The sequence below is a fragment of the Cynocephalus volans genome, chromosome 17, assembly GCF_027409185.1.
Source record: "Cynocephalus volans isolate mCynVol1 chromosome 17, mCynVol1.pri, whole genome shotgun sequence".
Classification (NCBI taxonomy): Eukaryota; Metazoa; Chordata; class Mammalia; order Dermoptera; family Cynocephalidae; genus Cynocephalus; species Cynocephalus volans.
Window position 1 is genome coordinate 41,518,277 of NC_084476.1, and position 21,066 is coordinate 41,539,342.

Consider the following 21,066-nt stretch of genomic DNA (forward strand, 5'->3'; position numbering starts at 1 on the left):
TTCACCACCGGGATTTTACCAAGTAAGTGTATATATATATATACACATACATATACACACACATTTTTTTTTTTTTTTTTTTTTTGTGACCGGTAAGGGGATCGTAACCCCTGGCTTGGTGTCGCCCGCGCTGCGCTCAGCCAGTGAGCGCACCGGCCATCCCTATATAGGATCCGAACCTGCAGCCGCGGCGCTCCCAGCGCCACACTCTTCCGAGTGAGCCACAGGTCCGGCCCAAGTAAGTATATATTTTAAAGAATGATTATAGTATCAGTGAATTTTTAATGCAGTTAAGGGACTATCAGCGAAGGCACTTGAACAAATGAATGTAATACACTAAGCCATTAAAGCATAAAGTCTACATAGCAGCATGAGCGAATGCTTTCAAAATAAAGTTAATTAAAAGAAAGGACAATACAAAATAATTTTAATCCTACAATTATATCCCTGAAAAATTTACATATGCTTATAAATAGAAAGGACAGGCAGGTGGGATTATAGGGGATTTAAATTTCATTTGTTATTATTGTTGTTTTTTATTCTTTTTATATATTTATCTTAATTTTTAAAATTCCTACTTAAAGGCTTTGGTTCATGTTCAACTCACATCATAAATATTTTTTGTAAGACTTCTATCTAGTCTACCAGTCATCACTGATGATCCTGTCTTCTGCACTTCTTTAAAACTTGTTTATAGGGGTAAAATTATACTCATCCTGGAGGCCAAGCTAAAATTTCTATGAAAGTTACTAAATTAATTGGATCTTTGGTGAGAGCAAAGAAACCTTGGAAACGTAGTAGATTTGCTGAACTAGTCTTAATGTCAGTTTGGCTACCATAGTTAATTAATTCATTCACTATTCATTCATTCAATCTACAAATATTAAGCTTATACCATTTCTCAGGCATTGTGTCAGGCACCAGGAATATACAGTAGAAAATAGAACCTATCACAAGTTGAGAGGAAGGAAACAGGAAGATCTTGGGCCCAAGCCTGACATTCACCAAGGGCTTCAAATTTAGCTTTTTATGCTTTTATTCAAATTAAATCGTAAATGTAGTCATTTAAAAAAATAACAGCTTTACTGACGTTTATTTCACATGGCATAACATTCACCTTTTAAGAAGTGTACAATTCAGTAGTTTTTCTTATACTCACAGAGGTGTGTAACTATGACCACAATCTAACTTTGGAATATTTTCATCACCCCTGAAAGAAAGCCTATCACCACTGATCTTGCACCCTAAAATCTTGCTATACTAGTTTATTAGTTATAATAGTTTTCGTGTGGATTCCTTAGGATTTTCCATATACAAGATCCTGTCATCTGCAAATAGAAATAGTTCTATTTCTTCTCTTCCAATCTGGATACCTTTTATTTCTTTTTCTTGACTGATTGCTGTCACTAAAACTTCCAGTGCAGTGGTGAGAATGGACATATTTCTTTTATTATGATCTTAGAAGAAAAGCTTTCAGTCTTTCACCATCAAGAACGTTAGCTGTAGGTTTTTTATAGTTTCCCTTTATCAGGCTGAGAAAGTTCTCTTTTACTCCTGGTTTGCTGAGTGTTTTTTATCATGGGTTTGTCAAGTGTTTTTTCTACATCTACTGAGATGATCATGTTGTTTTTGTCCTAAATACAGTCAATTTTGTATTAAAATAGATTAATTTGTTAACGTAAATATTTAAAATATACCAAAATTATTATAATCCTGGTTTGGATTTCAAAATTTTTTAATATATGAAGAATTTCAGGAAATGGAAGAGGCCAAGTTCTCTCTAGATCCCTGAGAGACCCTGGACTCAAAGACTCTTTTCCTGGGCCGAGCCTGTGGCGCACTCAGGAGGAGAGTGCGGCGCTGGGAGCGCAGCGACGCTCCTGCCACGGGTTCGGATCCTGTATAGGAATGGCCGGGTGCGCTCACTGGCTGAGTGCCGGTCACGAAAAAGACAAAAAAAAAAAAAAAAAAAAAAGACTCTTTTTTCCTGCCCTCATGGAGTTTACAGTTAAGTAAACGATGTGCTAATTGCTATAATGGAGCCCAGAGAAGGCCAATGAAAGCATAGTGGAAATCATACCCGGATTCGCATGATGTAATCAGAAAAGGTTTCAGAAAGAAAGTCAAACAACTGTTCTCTTAATGGAAGAGTAGAAATATGTGTGAGGGATCAAAGAACAGGTTTCAGTCCAAGAGAATGTACACAAAGAGAGCTCCTCAGGGAGATCTGAGCCCAACAGTCTCAGACTCAGGACATAGACTCTTAGGGTATTTGCTGAAAGAAGTACTGAAGTTAAAGATTTAACCACATCGAAGTTATAAAATTCTATGAATATGCGTCAAAAATATTAAAAAAATTAAAAGGCTAACAAATATTTGCCACGAATGTAACAAAAGCCAATATCCCTAAATATGTAAAGAACTTATGTAAATTGATAACTAAAAACTAAGATTTTTTAAAAAATTGTGGTAAGAACATATAATATAAAATCTAACCTCTTAATGAATTTTTAAGTGTATACAGTACAGTATTATTAATCATAAGCACAATGTTGTACAGCAAATCTCTAGAAGTTACTCATCTTGTATAACTGGAACTTTACACCCACTGAACAACAATTCCCCATTTTCCCCTCCTGCCACTCCCTGGCAACCACCACTCTACTTTTTGCTTCTATGATTTTGACTATTTTAGGTACCTCATATAAGTGGAGTCATGCAGTATTTGTCCTTCTGAGACTTTCTTATTTTACTTAAAACTAAGATCGTAATAGTAAAATGGGCAGGATTGAGCAAATATTTCATAGACGAGAGAATAAAATATAGCTGATGAACATATAAAAAAGTTTAACTTTAAAACAATAAAGTACCATCTTTGGCCTACCAATCATCAGACAAAATAATAATAGTTAATTCCAGTGAAGGCAAGTAAAACATGCAATTTCACGCTTTGCTAGTATAAGAATATCTTGGTACAACCTTCCAAATGAGCTTGGAAAAAAATATATATCTCAAGCCTTAAAAATGTCCAAATCCTTTAACTCAGAAACTCCACCTCTAGAATTCTATCCTCAGGAAATTATCAGAGCCATGGACAAAGATTTTTGAATAAAGTTGTTAATCTTAGCATTGTTTAAATATAAAGAAACCAAAAATGTACAACATTTGGGTTAAGTAAATTATGGCATATTCAAACAATGAATTTATTACACAGCTATTAAAAATTTGGTTTCCAAGAACTGTTCAATAATAACTTTTCATTTTATACTTGTCTTTATTTTCTAGATTCTCCACAGTGAGCACATATTTAATCCATATTCAGAAAAAAAAGATAACATATATTCAGAAAATATTTTTAAACAAAAATAGAGATTTTTTTTTGAAGTTTCAAAGGGAAAATGTACCCTTCATTTCCTCTTTCTCCATAGAAACACATCAAAGTTTAAACATTTTCCAGGTTAAAGTCTGGGCAGCTAATAGCATTTCCTTAGAACTATTGTCCACAATCCCTTAATCTTGAGTAAGAGATTTATAATCCTAATCTCTGAAGGAAGAAAACCTAGTGTGATATATCCCAAATCACACTCTTAGACAGTGGCACTATTTTGCTTTCAATTCTTGGGTCTGGTGCACTATGGCTTTTTCTTAAAAAAAAAAAAAAAAAAAAAAAAAAAAAAAAAAAAAAAAAGAGCTTTACATCGATTGAATCTGAGAACCACTGAGTAAGAGGCTGAGAATAGAGTTTATGTCTAAGAGCAGTGCTACTCAAAGTGTGGTTTGTGGACAGGCAGAATCAGCCTCGGTAGCTGGGAACTTATTACACACGGGTAAATACTTGGGCCCATGCCACACTTAATGAACGAGAATTTCAGGGGTGATCCAAGTGATTTTTTTTTACATCCTGAAGTTTGAGAAGCACATGTTTAGAGGAAACTGTACAAAGAGGCCAACAGTACTCAAAGGGGAGGAGGTGCAGAGCCCACTAATACTCAATGTACATTTAAAAAATGCATATACATTATCATTAAATATTTTAAACTAAAGATTATTTTTATATTATAAACTAGAAAGTATGGCTAGAAAAAAGTTTCTTGATTTGGCTAACACAGGTTGACAAATTAGCATAGGTCTTAGACTAAAGGGGCAAAAGGGATCTATATTTCATTCCCGGTCCCATGCAGCTCATTAAATGAAGGCTAAGGGTTTCACATAGGAATTTGGGGACTGTATGTATGCAGCACATATTTTGGTTATATTTCTCTCAAACCACAGTTAGTACCAGTGAGTGGTCAAGTGAAGATTACAAGATCCCAAACGTAACCATTTCTCTTAACCTCTTTCTAATTTAGAGTCTTGACAGTAGGAAAAACAACTCTATCAGTGACTTTCAAACTGTGCTTTACAGAGTTCCCTCAGGGGACTATGAAAACGAAGTGAAGGAGATGTAGAGGAAAGGAAAGTGAGAGAAATGAACAGTTAGACTCTTCTCCCAATTCCATGTCTTCAGACAAAACAGCTCCGCTTTTATCTTTTTTGTGTCCCCTTTCCTGTAGAATATACTTAAACAAAAGTCTCCTATTAAAAAAAAGATTTAAAATTCTTTATTCTCCACTACAGATTCTCATAATTCAGTAAAAAGCCAGAGCTGTCTTTTTTTCTCATGAGATTAGTGCTCTTTGTTAGCTATCCATCACCACCACCTGGTTGTCAGAAAGGACTCGCAAATGTATAATAGGGCAGGTAGTCCTGCATCCAGGCCTCCCTTCTCCAACCATCATAAAGATGAATAAACTAATAGGTTACAGGTTGCTGTGTTAGATGTTAGGAAAAGCACATTATATAAATCATCACATAAACACTACGCTAAGTAATTAACTACAGCTGTAAGTATAAAGTAAAAAGAATAATATTTTAAAGAAGTAGAATAACTCTCGTACAACCAAATAAGAGATGTCCTTCAGTGTAGTCACCTTGGAAGATTTAATTCATTCCAGTAGTACTCAAAACAATCCTAGAACTTCTTGTTGAGAACTGCAAAAACCCACCCAGCCAACCCACAAAATTGTGAGATATAATCAATTGCTGTTTTAGGACACTAAGTTTTGGGGTGCTTTGTTATTCCGTAATAGATAAGTGAAACAGAAATGTTTAAATCACTGTGCTTTGGGGGATATTTAAAAGGAAATCATTAGCTTTACAGAAAAACTCTAGCTACGTAGAACGCTCAGAAAATAAGTTGTTCTGGATAACAAACTTTGGTTTGATCTTTTTTTTTTTGGCGGCTGGAGGGTATGGGGATCTGAATGACCATGGTGTTCTCAGCACCACACTCTTCGAAGTGAGCTAACCAGCCAGCCCTTGGCTTTTATCTTTAAATAAACAGAATACAACAACTTTCATAAAACAAGAAAAGAACATTTGGAAGAGAAACAACTCCAGGATGAATGGGACCAGTAGCAGGTCCCAACTTTCTCCTCTAGAGTTTTTGCTTTTTTTTACTTTGGGGTCATCTGAATCCTATGTATGCTGGCTTTAGAGGTATACTGCTCTCCTTTTGTTTTCTACCTGAGCATGGATAAAAATAACTTTCCATTTTCCCATAAGTATACTAAATATAAGGCTGCATTTTCTTTTTGAAAGGAATTATACAGAAAAAAAAAAAAAAAAAAGGAAACACAAAATATAAAAACAGATAAACACGTTAAATACAGACTTTTGGATCCTAAGATAAACAAGTTAAGTATAGACTTTGGATCCTAAGATAACTAAATTCTAGCCAGAAGTTGGCTGGCCCTATTTTTCTCTCTGACCAGTTTTCAATCCATTGTCTTTGTCCACAGGACCTCACCCAAGAAGCCAAAAGCACAACAGACATTTCAGAGCTCACCATCTTATCTTCTTGGTGACAAGGAATTCCAAGGAACAGATGTTTTCTTCCTTAAGTATCAAAATTAATATTTGAAAAACTTTAAGTGTTTTGTAAGAAATATTTCTAAAATGGGACTGGTCAGTTAGCTCAGTTGGTTAGAGTGTGATGTTATAACACCAAGGTCAAGGGTTCAGATCCCTGTACCAGCCAGCTGCAAAAAAAAAAAAAAAGAAAGAAAGAAAGAAATCTTTCTAAAATGTATTATATACTTTTGTTTTATGTAGAGTATGTAAACTATAATTTAACTTTTTCTTGACTCACTACTGTTAACACTAATTAATATACTAGGCTAAAATGCAGTTTTGTTCTCAGTGTCTAACAAAGACTTGCATACCAAATCATCTAACCCAAAGGACTGTGTGTTAAGAGTAAATATAGCTCGGGCTGGCTTGTGGCTCACTTGGGAGAGTGTGGTGCTGATAACACCAAGGCCGCGGGTTCGGACCCCGTATAGGGAAGGCCAGTTAGCTCACTGGGTGAGCGTGGTGCTAACAACACCAAGTCAAGGGTTAAGATCCCCTTATCGGTCATCTTTAAAAAAAAAAAAGAGTAAATATAGTTCTTTTTTGCCATTTGTACTCAACAGTACTGGAAGTCCTAGTCTGGGCAATTAGGCAAGAAAAAGAAATAAAAGGCATCCAAATTGGAAAGGAAGAAGTAAAATTATCTCCATTTCCAGCTGACATGATCTTTTACAAGGAGTCTTCAAAAAGTTCATGAAAAGATTAATATTATCTTTTAATTCTATTTTTCAACAAACTTTTTGAAGTACCCTTGTATGTAGAAACCCTAAAGATTCCACAAAAGACCTGCTAGAACTAATAAATGAATTCAGCAAAGTTGCAGGACATAAAATCAACACATAAAAATCAGTTGTGTTTCTATACACTAACAATGAATAATCTGAAAAGGAAATTAAGAAAACAATTCCAGGGCTGGCCTGCGACTCACTTGGGAGAGTGTGGTGCTGATAACACCAAGGCCATGGGTTTGGATCCCTATATAGGGATGGCTGGTTAGCTCACTTGGGAGAATGTGCTGCTGACAACACCAAGTCAAAGGTTAAGATCCCCTTACCAGTCATCTTTAAAAAAAGAAAAGAAAAAGAAAACAATTCCATTTCTAATAATATCAAAAAAGAATAAAATATTTAGGGCTGGCCTGTGGCTCACTCGGGAGAGTGTGGTGCTGATAACACCAAGGCCACAGGTTCAGATCCCTACATAGGGATGGCCGGTTGGCCCACTTGGGAGAGTGTGGTGCTGACAACACCAAGCCAAGGGTTAAGATCCCCTTACTGGTCATCTTAAAAAAAAAAAAGAATAAAATATTTTAAAATAAGCCTAACCAAGAAAGTGAAAGACACGTACACTGAAAACTACAAAACACTGCTGGAAGAAAGTAAAGACACAAATAAGTGCAAAGGCATCCCAGTGTTCTTAGATTGGAAAATTTAATATTCTTAATATGTCAGTACTACCCAGAGTGATCTAGTGATTCAATACAATCCCTATCAAAATCCAAACGATGCTTTTTTGTAGAAATAGAAAAACCCATCTTAAAATTCATATGAAATATCAAGGGATCCTGAATAGCCAAAAAAATCTTGAGAAACCAAAAACAAAGTTTGAGGACTTCCTGATTTTCTAAACTTACTACAAAGATACAGTAATCAAAACAGTATGGTACTGGCATAAAGACAGACATAGACCAATGGAATAGAATAGAGATCTCAGAAGTAAGCCCTCACATATCTAGTCAAATGATTTTCAACAAGGATGCCAAGACCATTCAATGGAGAAAGGACAGTCTTTTTGACAAATGGTGTTGAGAAAACTGGATATCCACATACAAAAGAATGAAGCTGGAACCTTATCTTATGTCACATACAAAAATTAACTCAAAATGGATCAAAAACCTAAACATAGTAGCTAAAACGAAAAAATACTTAGAAGAAAATATAGGGGGAAATCTTCATGACATTGAATTTGGCAATGATTCTTAGATATGATACTAAAAGCACAGGCAACAAAAGAAAAAACAGATAAACTAGATTTCATCAAAATCTAGAACTCTGATGCATCAAACGACACTATAAAGAGAATGAAAAGGCAACCCCTGGGATGGGAGAGAATATTTGTAAATCATATATCTGATGATGGATTAACGTCCAAAATATATTTCAAAAACTCTTACAACTCAAAAACAACAAAAAACCAAACAAACCAATTCAAAAATGGGCAAAGGACTTGAATAGACATTTCTCCAAAGAAGATATATAAATGGCCAATAAACACTTGAAAAGATACTCAACAACTTATCATTAGAGAAATGTAAGTCAAAACCACAATGAGTTAACACTTCACACCCATTAGGATGGTTATTATCAAAAAGCAAATAACAAGCATTGGCAAGGATGTGGAAAAACTAGAATCTTTGTGCATTGCTGGTGAGAATGTAAAATGGTGCAACCACTGTGGAAAACAGCAAGGTGGTTCCTCAGAAAAATTAAACATAAAATTACCATATGATCCACTGATTCCACTTCTGTGTATATACTCAAAAGAACTGGAAGGAGGAGTTCAAACATATTTGTACACTCATGGTCATGGTAGCATTATTCACAATAGCCAGAAGGTGGAAGTTACCCACGTGTCCATCAACGGATGAATGTGTAAACAGAATGTAGTATATATAAACATTGCAATATTACTCAGCCTTAAAAAGGAGGGAAATTCTGATACAATCTATAACATGGATGAACCTTAAAGACATTATGCTAAGTGAAATAAACTAGTCACAAAGGGACAAATATCATATGATTTCACTTACATGAGGTTCCTACAGTAATCAAATTCAGGGAGACAGAAAATAGAATGGTGATTGCCAGGGGCTGGAGATGGGAGGAAACGGGGAGCTAGTGTTTAATTGGTACAGGGTATCAATCTGTGAAGATGAAAAAAGTTCTGTAGACAAATGGTAGTGATAGTTGTACAACAATGTGAATGTACTTAATGCCACTTGAGAATGGTTAAAATGCCAAATTATATGTATATTTTAGCACAATAAAAAGACAGCAAATGTGGGGCAACAGAGGTTCTGCTATGAGTTATTATTCTTCTTTCTTAGAATCCCAACCCCCCATCCACCCACCCCTACCACCCAGCTCTCTCAGAGCAGTGTTGAAATCTGGCCACTCAAAATAGTGCTCTCATTTTGCACCGTGGACTCATTTGACAGAAACTACAATATTATATGCCAACGTTTGAGTGAGTGTTTTTCAGCACTGATCAATCAAACCATCTCTACAGAGCCTGCCCTTACCCTAAAGGGCAGTGAGCCATCTCTTCAGTCAAGTGACTTTGAACGGGGTGTACAGTCATTGTGTATGAGTAACAGGAAGAAAAGAGTGAGTTATTGTCCTAAATTTGCAGGCAAGCCCCAGAGAGAAAAATAGAATACGTAAGCCTCCCTATGAACTAGGGTTGCTAGTTTTAGCAAGTAAACATACAGGGATCCCTGTTGTTTATTTGAAATTCAAATTTAACTGGGCGTCCTGTATTTTATCTGGCACTATTCTGGAGTATCAGAAGTGAGGAGAAAAAATATTAATTAATCCAGGGTGTTCTGGGATTACTGAGGTCTTAACAGGGAGCCTAGACAAGAAAAAGTAGAAAAGCCCATGTACTCGTTACCAAAAAAAAGTACATTGCTTAATTCAGCTCAGGAGCCTCTCCCCATACTGGGTTTCTGTGATCCAAGACTTACTTTATATATACTTTATAAAGACATGTCAGAGAGTGGGAGAAAGGAAGCGGAGGATAAATCAAAGCTGGAAATGGGTGAGTGAGAACATATCCAGCCTCCAGTTAAGGCAGGTGTGGCTTCAAAAAGGGACCTTAAACACAAACGTAAAAATCAGAGGTAATCATCCCTGGCAATCCCAGCCTTATTACTGATTGCTAAATTATAGGATCACATATGTACATCCTGTAATGTGACCCTTACAAGACCCTGTCACTAATACTGACTTATATCAGCTTGTGTCCATGTACAGCTTTTTGTCCTGTCCCACAAAGAGACTGTAGACAACTTAGGTACAAGGATCACATTTTATGTCTTTTGGAAGTTCCCAATATATCCCAATACTTTGCAAGCTTCCTATAAAGCAGTGTTTCTTACAGTGCGGTGGGTCTACACACATCGGCTTGTTAAAAATACAAATTTTTGAGCTCCTCTTGCAAGGCACTCAATTATAATCTCTGGGGACGAGACCTGAGAATTGATGCTAACAGGCACCACAAGTGATTTCTACTTATACTAAAGTTTGAGGAAGATTGGTATGTATTTACGGATTCACTATAGGTATACTACGTCAGTGCACAGCTAACCCCTGGTCCCAGAGATCTGTGATGAACAGGATGCCCATCCTAGTACTAATCATTCATTGCTCTCAAGAATGAGTTCCTTAGGCCACAGAACTGTGTGCCTGTTAGGTCCTGGCAGTTACTTTTTGGCTCTACAGGCCAATATTTCAGTTAGGACCAGCCCAGGATGTCAACCATCAAGTGTAGTTAGGATCTCTGCAGTGCAGTTCTTGCCACCCCACATCTTTTATATTTCAGTATTTCCAGTTAGAGAATTTCAGGGAACGTGATTTATATTACAATTCATCTAAGTACACCACAAGTGAATCAGAAACTCATGGTAATTCTGTAATCTGCCTGTTGAAAAAGGCAGTAGGATCACTGAACTTCTGGCACAAACCAGTATTCGTGACTGCTATACTATGAATCTGACTGTTGGGGATTACAGAACAATGATTTATATTTTGAGTGTTCTGCAAAGATCAAATGTCACAAAATAAAGCGTCAGATATTTGAGTATAAATAACAGTTGAAGCTCTGATTTCTTTTTTCTTTTGCTTTACTTAAATTTACTCAAATTGTTTTAATGTAGTGCTATGCAAAGGCTGCCGCCCTTGTAAGCTGCAAATTTCTAATAAATAAAAGAAATATTTAGAAAAAAATCAGAGGAAATCAGATTGACTCTGCTCAAAGCAGAAAAGAAACAATGATGGAAAGTGCCCCATGGCTATCAGCAGAAGGAGGGGCAGGTAACAGAATACCAGGGATCTGCTCTTCCTTCCACTAAGCCATTCCACTGCTTAATATCTAAGGAGTCTCCTAAGAAACTCCAATCATTATTTTTATTTGCTAATTCAAGGGTACTTCCAAAAATTCGTGGAAAAATAGAATTAAAAGATAATATGAATCTTTCCTTGAACTTTTTGAAGACCCCTTGGACTTTGAGACCCAATTACAATAATACCACTACTAGTTAGGCAACTACTTCCTAGTTTATAAACTCCTACAGCTTTCAAGCCATTGCTACATCACTCAGCAATACCACTTACTTCCCCACAGAACCTGGGCCAAAACTGAGGTCTCTGAACCTTGTCTTACCCTCAGGAAACTGAATCTGTTCAGGTCTTCCTCCTAGGAATCAACAAAAACAGCTTTCAGGTTCTCTGTTCTTTAATTAATCTTTAAAAGGCCTGTGTTTTTTATCACTGACACTGTTCACATATAGTGCTAATCCTTGCCTGACTCTGGTCTGAAGAGACATAAATGGTCCATAAGGCTCGATCACACTATAATCGCATTTAGGAACCCTTGATATCTCAATCATACTAGGCCTGCACTGGATGTTTACTCCTACAGTCTTTGAGAAGGAAGGCGATATCCAGGAGCTAAAGGGTAAAATAATTGAGGTCCTTCAATCCTCCAACCCGTCCCGAAGCATCAGCTGACCAGCTACACTGAGTCAGCTTTAAAGGTTGTGGCTGGCCTCCACAATTCTTCCCCAGAGGGAGCAGCTAGTCTCCAGGGAAAGAGAAGTCACTGGGGCAAAGCTCTTTCATGGTTATCTGGGTAGCCTCAAAGGCAGTAACCAATAAGAATTTCTGCAGCACCAGCCCTGCTTTTTTTTTCTTTTTTGGTAAACAGAACATAAACAGAAAACAGCTGATACATACAGGATCCTATGAAAATGAGATTAGACGAAAGAATAGAAAGGCTGAATATATTCCTAGACTGCAAGGCAAGTAATCCCCCAGATGTTCTTCCTTTTCCCCCTCCTTTATGCAACTAGAGACACCTTTCCCACTTGGCACTCTGCCTCACAGCCTCTGCATTGGATTCATTCATTCATTCATCCACCCATCAGATATTTAGTGAATGCTACCAGGTGCCCATTACTGTGCTGGGAACTGGGGATACAAAAATGAGTAGTGTAGGGTCGTTGCTTGCAGGGCGGTCCCCTGTGTCCGCAGGGCCAGCCTGGAGGTCCACAGCCAGCCTTGCCCTTCGCGGCAAGTGAGTGCAGTGTCACGATTTCCCCAGGTAAAAGTGGAGGGAGAGAATCGAAAAGTGGAGAGAGATACCAACTTGGAAACCAGGGGCAAAGGGGCAGAAGGCGCAGAGGAGCCGGGCTGGGGACTGGCCGTGAGGAGGCCCCCGCTGCAGTCTCGGGCCTGGATGCCTGGCGTCGCGCTCCCCCAGGGCCGTCACCGGAGATTTGGGTACAACGATGACTACTGGGCGCGAGTCGGGTTAGGGGGTACCTCTGAGGGGACAGTTAGAGACGGTTGGGGAGGATCTGGGGCGGTGCTCAAAGGGATGGTTGTTGCTGGGTGTTTGAGGGTTCCGTGGACGGTAGAGCTGAAAGGTCAGGAGAACGACCGGGGACGAGGTCCGTCCAGAGGGTCGGAGCAGACCAGAGGCTGAGGACGAGGGTGAAGGGCTGCGGAGAAGGGCGGGGGCGCTGAGGACTACATAGGTGGGCAGAGGGCCTTCTCCTAAGGGATCACCTGGAACTTGGGAGCAGTGGGTCTCCAGGACCGCGACAGCCTCTGGAGAGGCTCTCCTACCTCGTTTCTCGCCTCAGCCTCGTTCTTCCGCGTGGGCGGCGGCGTCTCGCGCCCTCCAGGGGTCGCGTTGCAGTTGGGACACTTCGGCGACCCCCTCCTGACTAGACGGGTTGGTAACGCCCGCTCCCCCCTGAAGGCGCTGCGCCGATGGTCCGATCTGGGTTGCCCTCCCGAACGGCGCGTTGGTTCGGTCCGCTGCGCCTGCGGTGCTCGCCCACCTCCCCCGCTCCCGCGGCGATGGGCGCAGCCAGAGTCACGCGCAGCGCTTTGCCGCGAGCCGAGCGGAGCGGCGACGGCCATGGCCCCGCCCTCTGCGGCCGCGCCCCGCCCCTGCGGGCTGGTGCCAGGCGAGGGCGACTCCGGGTCACTGGACCCCGAGCAAGTGTAGGGCGTAGGCCTATTGGCCTCGAAAGGGGGTACGGGTGGACCCCCAGCTCGCCTAAAGCTCCCCAGGTAAACCTCGTGAGGAAATTTAAAAACAAAGCAACAGAAAAGCGAATCCGAGACCGATTGACTCAATCACTGGGGTGGGGTGGGGGTTGGGTGGCGCCCAGGCATTGATATTTTTAAGAGCACCCCCTGCATAGCCAGGCTTAAGAAGCCCTGGTAAAACCTGGAACCCATGCGCCTCCCGCTCTTCAGGGCAGGGTGTGGGGGACATGGAGGATTTCTGTGTCGCCTGCTTCTTCCAGCCAAAGGAGAGGTAGAGGCAGGCGGTCATTGCCACTGAGAGGAGTCCGTTCTGGGTTCCATGCTCGTGACAGAGAGACTGAGACCCTGTGTTCTAGGGCTCACAGCTTTGTCGGGTCACAGTCAAGGAAGCAGATACATGTCACAGTATGCAATGCATGCTCAGGCTTCACATAAGTGGTATGAGCTGAATTTTGAAGACTGAGTGGAAGGTAAAGGGTGTGGGAGAATCAGCATGTGTAAAGGAACTGAGGGGCAAAATAGCTAATGTGATTGAAGTGTGGGTGGGATGCAATGGAGAGAGCCCAGGAAAGACGGTCAGGGTTTGATGACGAAGAGCCTCGTATGACATAGGAAGGAGCTGGAACTCATCCTGTAAACAGTGGAGAGATACTGAAGGGCTTTATGCAGAGGCAGGAATGGCAAGATCAGAAATGAATTTTGGAAATAAAGTTCTGGGGACTTACATGAGGGTGAAGTGGAGAAAGCAAGCTGTGCCAGCAGGGGACGGATGAGGAGCAGCATGTTTGCACAGTGTGATCCCTCAATTAAACTGCCCAGTGTGGGCCTTAACCCAAACTTGGCCAGTTAGAATCCATTCCCTGAGAATTTGGAATTAGAGGAGAGAAAGCTACTCCCCTACTCATGGTTGGACTTATAACGGAAAGTTAAGAGCTATGGGTAGCCACTTCTACTTGCCAAATGGCCTAAGTAGCAAAGAGAACTAGTTGGCTGAGAAGGAGAATCAGTCTGTTGCACACAGAAGAGCCAAGTGTAGACAGGCACAAAGAGACTATTCCTTAGATTCTTGAGGCCTTCTGCAGCTAGTTTCACTTCTTCCTGAGGCCCAGCTTGATTCCTGCACTGGGTTCATGATGTATCCTTCTTTCCATTTAATATAGTCTCATTTTTGGCTTCAGCAAATGTGGGTTATTTCCTGTTATTTGTGTTAAATGGTACTTTTCAAAAAGGTAAAATCATGAACACTTATACAAATATAAAATGAACACATTTCAAGATTTTATTAAACTCACTCATGAATCGGGGCCAGCCCGTGGCTCACTTGGGAGAGTGTGGTGCTGATAACACCAAGGCCACGGGTTCAGATCCCATTTGGGATGGCCGGTTCGCTCACTTGGAAGAGTGTGGTAATGAGAACACCAAGTCAAGGGTTAAGATCCCATTACCGGTCATCTTTTGAAGAAAAAAAAAAAAAAAAAACTCACTCATGAATGAGGGAACCAGTAAGATACGAGTATTAAAACCAGTTCAACTGAGGATTTGACTTTTAGAAATGTCTATTATCTACTGGACAAAATTCATTTGTATCACCTAGAACTGGAATCATTCACATTGTTATGGGTAGGAAACATTTTACATTATTAATGGTATTCTACAAATTAACTTCTATCTCTAAAGAGCTATAAAATAGCCTAGCTGTAAAATAGGAGCCTAATCAAAGGCAATCAAAGGATCTTCCTCTAATAGAATCAGATAATCCCCTTGTGCCCTTAGCACCCAGCATCCCATCAAAAGGATACCCATTTCAAAGTCTTTCACAATTTTTCCAGACACTTGCAAATCAAAGAATATATAAAAACACAGAGACGTGAAACAACATGATCCTTAGGGAAACTGCAAGTAGTTAAGTATGGGTGAAGTGTAGAGGAAGGTGGAGCAGGATTATATAGGGCCTTATATGTATGTTCAGGATTCTATTTCAAAGGCCATGGGCACTATTATTTAAAGCAGGGGAGTGATTTGAACAGATACACACTTTAGAAATTTTACTCTAAGGGCCAGTCTGTGGCTCACTTGGGAGAGTGCGGTGCTGATAACACCAAGGCCCCGGGTTCGGATCCCTGTATAGGGATGGCCGGTTGCTCACTGGGTGAGCGTGGTGCTGACAACACCAAGTCAAGGGTTAAGATCCCCTTACCGGTCATCTTTTTTTTTTTAAAAAAAAGAAATTTTACTGTAATAGGAGTATGGATATTGAATTAGAGAGACCAGATAGGAGACTCTGATAGAGATAGACATTAGCCAAACAAAGGAAGGAGGGCAGTGCATTCTAAGAGGAGAGAATAGAAAGAACCCAGGCATAGAGGCTTCTAAAGATAATAGAACCTTTGAGGGAACTGAAATAGTTTGGTATAACAAGAATGAGATTATATGCAGCAGGAAGTGGGCAACGCAGCAGGATGTGGGCGACGAAGCAGGAGAATAGGCAATGCCAAAGTGAAGCCATGATGAGCCATTAAAGGATTTTTAAACTGGGAAATGACATGATCTGATTTGTATTTTTGGAACATTATTCTCTGTGGTATGGATAATGGATTGGAAAGAAGCAGAACTGGAGGCAGGGAGACCAGAGAGGAGGATATTGCTATAAGTGAGAGCAATGGGGCCAGGGAAGAATAATAAGGGAAAAAATTGAAGTTGTTTCCAAGACAGAGTATATGGAACTTGGTAACTGAATGGATTGAGTTAGAGGAATGGAAGACAGAAGTTCAGAGAAACTTCCAGGTTTCCGGTTTGAGCTATTGCGTAGTGGTGCTATTCATGGAAACAAGAAGTATAGATAGAGAAGCAGATATCAATATTCCTTCATTTCATTTGTTCATTCATCCAACAGACATTTAGTGAAAGTCTATCATATGCTGGGGTTAGATAAGCAAATCAATTGTTACAATGCCTTGTTGTGTCACTGATAGAGGTCTGTACAGGGAAGCAATTGAAAAATAGGTATATAAATCACACTGAGAAATTAGGAGAAGCTCCTAGAAGAGACACTGCCTAATCTGAGCTTTTTTAAAAATTGAAGTGAACGTCACATAATATAAAATTAACCATTTTAAAGTGTACAATTCAGTGGCATTTAGTACATTGACAATGTTGTTCAACCATCACTTCTATCTAGTTCCAACTAATATGAATTTTGAAGGGTCACTAGGAGTTAGCTAGATGAAGAAGGGGTTGGGAAAAAGCATTTTAGGATATGAGAACAATGTGTTTGAGGACATGACCAGAAATATGACGAGTAAATGCAGATGGGGGAGTGGTGGAAGACAAGGCTAGACAGTGCCCAATAACAACGTGTCCAATTTTTACCTTGATCCAGCAGGCATGAGAAACCCTTAAAGGATGCTAAACTGGGCTTGACATGATCAAATTTGCCTTTTAGAAAGATTACTCTGGAAATAGTATTGTTGACACTTTAGATAGGGGGAGAACCAGGGAGATGAATTGGGGAATTTTATGCTGTAATCCAGACACAAGGTATTGAAAGTCTGAGCAAGGAGAAAGGAAGGAAATGAAAACAAGAAATACTAAGTATGCAGAGTTTACATGACTTGATAAATGATTGGACATCAGGCTAGAGGAATAAGTACAGGATGATTCCCCTCATTCTGCCTAGGGTGACTAGGATGATGGTGGTGGCATCCTGGGGTAAAATCTTTGGGGAAAATGATTAGTACAGGGTGGGCGGGTTGAACTGAAGTTTCCGGAGGTTCCACTAAGTGAGGGGTCTCAGAGTCAGTTTAATGAATGGATCTGGACCTCAGCAGAGAGATCAGGGCTAGAAATAGAGTTGAGAGTCTTCTTTCTGTTGGTAAATGAAGTCATGAGTTTGTATGAAGTCACTCAAGAAAAGGGTACACAGAAAGATAAGCAGAGAACCCAGGACTGAGCTTTAGGAACCAATACTTAAGGTATATAAAGAGAATAAAGCTATATGGTTAAAAGCTGTGGTCATACTGAGGCCAAGACAGAGTTTAGCAAGAGGGGAAAGAAAAGCGGAGAGCTGTAAAAGAAGAGAAAGGGAGGAAAAGGGGAAAGTATTGGTCTGATTTGAAGGGGGAGGGTATAGGGGCTTGTGGACTGCAACAGACCATACAAATCACTGCAAAAGAAGCAATTTATTTGCTCTATAAACTTCTTAGAAACAATTTCCCAAATACATACAATTTCTTCTCAAAATAACTTTATGGAATGAAGACAAATGCTCACCAATTATGGCTTACATCCCCTCAAGGAAAGATTTAAAAAAAAAAATCCCCGCAGTCTCCCCCTCCCAGTTCTGAGGCCCGAACAGGTGTCAGTTCTTGGGTCAAAGAGGTCAAAGAGAGGGGGAAGAAGACAAAACCTTGAGTTTTCCTATCCAGGCAGGAACTGCCTCTATGTTTTTTGGTCCAGAAACCCTCCTTCGGCTTCTAAATACCAACTCTTCACAGCTGCCTCCTCCTTTTGCTTCTCAGGGCCAGCAAAAGACTCAACTTGAATCTCCCAGATAAACCTGAGAAGGGTGCCTGGGTGGAAATATGTTCATGTGGGGCCCTGGGAAGGTTTATGCTCTGGATATGGGAGATAGGGCCCACATTAAGATTCTTTGGTCCTGTCTTCTTTTCCCTTCCCCACACTGTCCCTCTTCATACCCCTACTTCCACATTTGCTTGTTTGGATTAAAATTTGGAAGGGATGGGGGAAGGGAGGCCTGGGGTTCCTTTTTCTTGAAATGCTGCACCTCTGGCAGGTATCTGAGGGCTCTTTTCTTACCTTTCCTTGCCTTACCTGGCACAGCCTCTGGGGAATTAAGAGGCTGAGCCCCTGTATAGAGAGTAGGGGAGCAGGTTTATGCTGGTTTCCCAGGGATTCTAATCCCTCCTTACTAAATTGCATGAATACAGGGAAGAAGAGCAATGACTGGCTTCTTTAGAGATTCCCTAAGGGCCTCTACTTTTTCAAAGAAAAGCTGTTTTTCTTGGGCTCCTTGGACTTCATTGTCTTGCCGGAAGTGATGAGGGCCCCAAAACCCTGTTGGTGAGAGAACGCATAGGCAGAACGTCGAGAGCTTGCATGTTTCAGTTTGATGTGGACTGGAGGTGGCTGTGGATGTTTCATGCAGTGATGAATTCTGTCAAAAACCTATAGCCAGAGCATGGGGGACAAAGTTTTCATCCACAGAGGCAAAGGCAAAGAGGGTCATTAGTTACATCTGGGTAGATTCCTTATTCCACTTACCTTGTCCACACTGAGGGGCCAGCATAGTGGTTTGAGAAATTGGTACCCAATCACAGGCACTATGCAGAGGACTACGCTGAGGATAACGCTCAGCCACATTTGTGGCTGATTCATAGTATTCCTGGCCACACCTGTAAACAATGAGCCAGAAGGGGAAAGGCTGAAACAGAGCCTGGAGGAAGGGGTGGGGCCAGGGGTGGAAGGTGTCAGCCAGAACTTAGACACTTCCCCAGTTCAAAGAGGGAAGGTATTGATTTGGAGACAGTCTGGTCTCCTGAAAATAATATAAATGCAAAAGAATTGCAGTTGGGTACTTTGTGCAGCCAAAATCACTATGAATTCACATGCCTTTGTCTCCCTCTAAAGACAGGGCAGGGCAGGACAGTGTAGGTTAAGAGGGAATCCTAGAGCACTGACCTAAATACAAAAATGGGAGGGAAGGCTTTTGAAGGAGAAAAATTAGTTAGTGGCCTGACAAGAGGAGGGAGCTATCTACATCTATATATCTACTCTCTCTGTATTTTGTCCTCATCAGAGTGGAGATGAGAGAGAGGAAAATTAATATGGGAGATAATAAAGCAGTATATGCCCCAGCGTAAAGGACATTGGACTGGAACCAGGAGTCCTAGATTTGAGTCATTTAATTAAAAAAAACTCCAGTCTCTAAAATGGTGCTAATAATTCTTGCTCTGCCTACTTCATAGGATGCTCACAAAGATCAAACTAGATAAATACGAAAATATCTTAGAAACTCTAATAAGGTAAAATATTTCCCTAGCTAGATTTTTAGTCCTTTTAAGGTAGAGATCATGTCTTATTCATATCTCTACCACAGAGCCTAGCACATGGTAATAGCTTCTCAGTAAACATTTATTACATAAATACACTTGGCTCACTGCCCCCTTATCCCCCACTGGGCAGGGTCTTACCTAGAAACTGGAAGATGCTGGGGAATGTTAGGCACAAGCCATCACTGTACAGGAGCAATAAGATGCAAAAGTAGGCACCCAGGCTACCCCAGATGAAGAAGTGGCTTATTGTTGTCCAGTAGGTTGTCTTCAGTGCAATCTGAAAAGCAGCTTCTTATGGGTAATACTCTACAACCTGGGACCTATCGGCCACCTCCCTTCTCCAGTTCTGTAATGGAGGAGGCTCCCTTCCCACTCTCCCTCCCTCCCTCCCTCCCTCCCTCTTTTCCAGACAGGCTCCCCACCCAGTCCCCTTAGCCCACCACCACTGGCCACACCTGCATTGTGACCACCCAGATCAATGCAGTCTGCACTATCAGAGAGAAGGACTGGAAGTCGGAGATGTCCCTCCCGTCATTGCGCTCTGAGTTGTAAATGGTCCCCATGGGGACAAAAAACAGCACAAAGGAACTGTAGATCCCATGCATTAAACACTTCACAAATGACTTCTTGTTGAAATAAAGGTTGTGCTGGCCTGGCTCATACAGCTCTGGGAAACGTAGGCTCCATGTTTCATTCACATCCTGGAAGAACCAGAGTAAGGAGGGAGGCTCAGAGAGTCTCTCCACAGAAGGTCCCATCTCCATCAGAGTCGAGGGTCCTCCCCTCACTGAGTCTGCTGCTAGGCTGCCTAGGAACTTCCTCATGGATTACTTGAGAAGTGGAACCAGAGAGCAGAGCAATGACCACAGACCTTTTCTGACAGACCTTACTTTAAGCAAGGATCTAGGCAGTGGGAGAAAGCTAAGAGAAAGTCAGGAAGGTGGGAGGGACTTAGAGGCAGTTAGGATCAGGGAGTTGTGAAAGGGGGCAATTAGGCTTTGGGGTAGCTGGAAGGGAAGACTGGAGTTTGGGATGGGGGATGCAGCTGGGACATGAGTTCCCAGGTTTAAGTGTTACTTTAATTGAATATTCTTTGTGTCAAAAGCCAGTGGGGGGAGAAGGAGAAGCCAGTGTGGACCAGTTAGCTCCTTGGAAGTATCCATGTTCTGTGATGTTTCGCCTATTCCCACAGCTCCTGTGCACTCAACGTGAGAGGATTCTGTATGTAGATGTTGTTGGATCCCCTTCTCCTCCTAAATCTGAAACTCTGTGTAACAAAGTTTGGGGCTTGGCTTCAGAGGTGCATCCCTAGAATTAGACTATTGAATCTGGATAGGACTCTTAAGTAACACAACTCAACCCTCTTGCTGCTCTGAGGTCAGCAGCTGCTTCACAGAGAATTTCCTTTAGAGCTACTACCCTGATGGAGACAGGGAACCATGATCCCATGATGTCCTGTTTCAGATACTTTATTCCTTTTTGAGGGCTTCTTTTCTATTCCATTTGCCCAGGACTGGATATTGGGGTAGAAAAGAAGGGAGAGATGGGGTATCAGGACTCGCAATGCCCAGGGAATTTCTGACAGGGACAGATGGTATCCCCTAGGCTGACTCCCTACGACATAAGGTACTCTCATACTTGGCCTTCAGGACACCCACCTAGGCCTTCCTGCATTGGCTTGTCTCATCCTTATTATCTCTGAA

At 41.0% G+C, this 21,066-nt stretch overlaps 2 protein-coding genes across 4 annotated transcripts in view; both read right to left on the reverse strand.

Moving 5' to 3' along the window:
• RUSC2 (RUN and SH3 domain containing 2) overlaps positions 1–13,116 on the reverse strand; it is a 64,667-nt gene extending 51,551 nt beyond the window's left edge. The window contains exons 1-2 of one of the 3 annotated variants that reach the window (XM_063082303.1): positions 12,861–13,116; positions 11,395–11,427 (exon numbers count right to left, since the gene is read on the reverse strand). The gene's annotated coding sequence lies outside the window, so the exon portion shown is untranslated. The remainder of the gene's footprint in view (positions 1–11,394; positions 11,428–12,860) is intronic. The other 2 variants (XM_063082300.1, XM_063082306.1) reach the window with 2 other exon arrangements.
• Positions 13,117–18,284: 5,168 nt separating this feature from the next.
• Positions 18,285–21,066, reverse strand: part of LOC134365589 (phospholipid-transporting ATPase FetA-like) — a 73,999-nt gene continuing 71,217 nt past the window's right edge. Inside the window, exons 24-27 of the mRNA XM_063081687.1 lie at positions 19,819–20,064; positions 19,502–19,640; positions 18,573–18,703; positions 18,285–18,476 (exon numbers count right to left, since the gene is read on the reverse strand). Of these exons, the coding sequence (XP_062937757.1) occupies positions 18,285–18,476; positions 18,573–18,703; positions 19,502–19,640; positions 19,819–20,064 (708 nt within the window). The remainder of the gene's footprint in view (positions 18,477–18,572; positions 18,704–19,501; positions 19,641–19,818; positions 20,065–21,066) is intronic.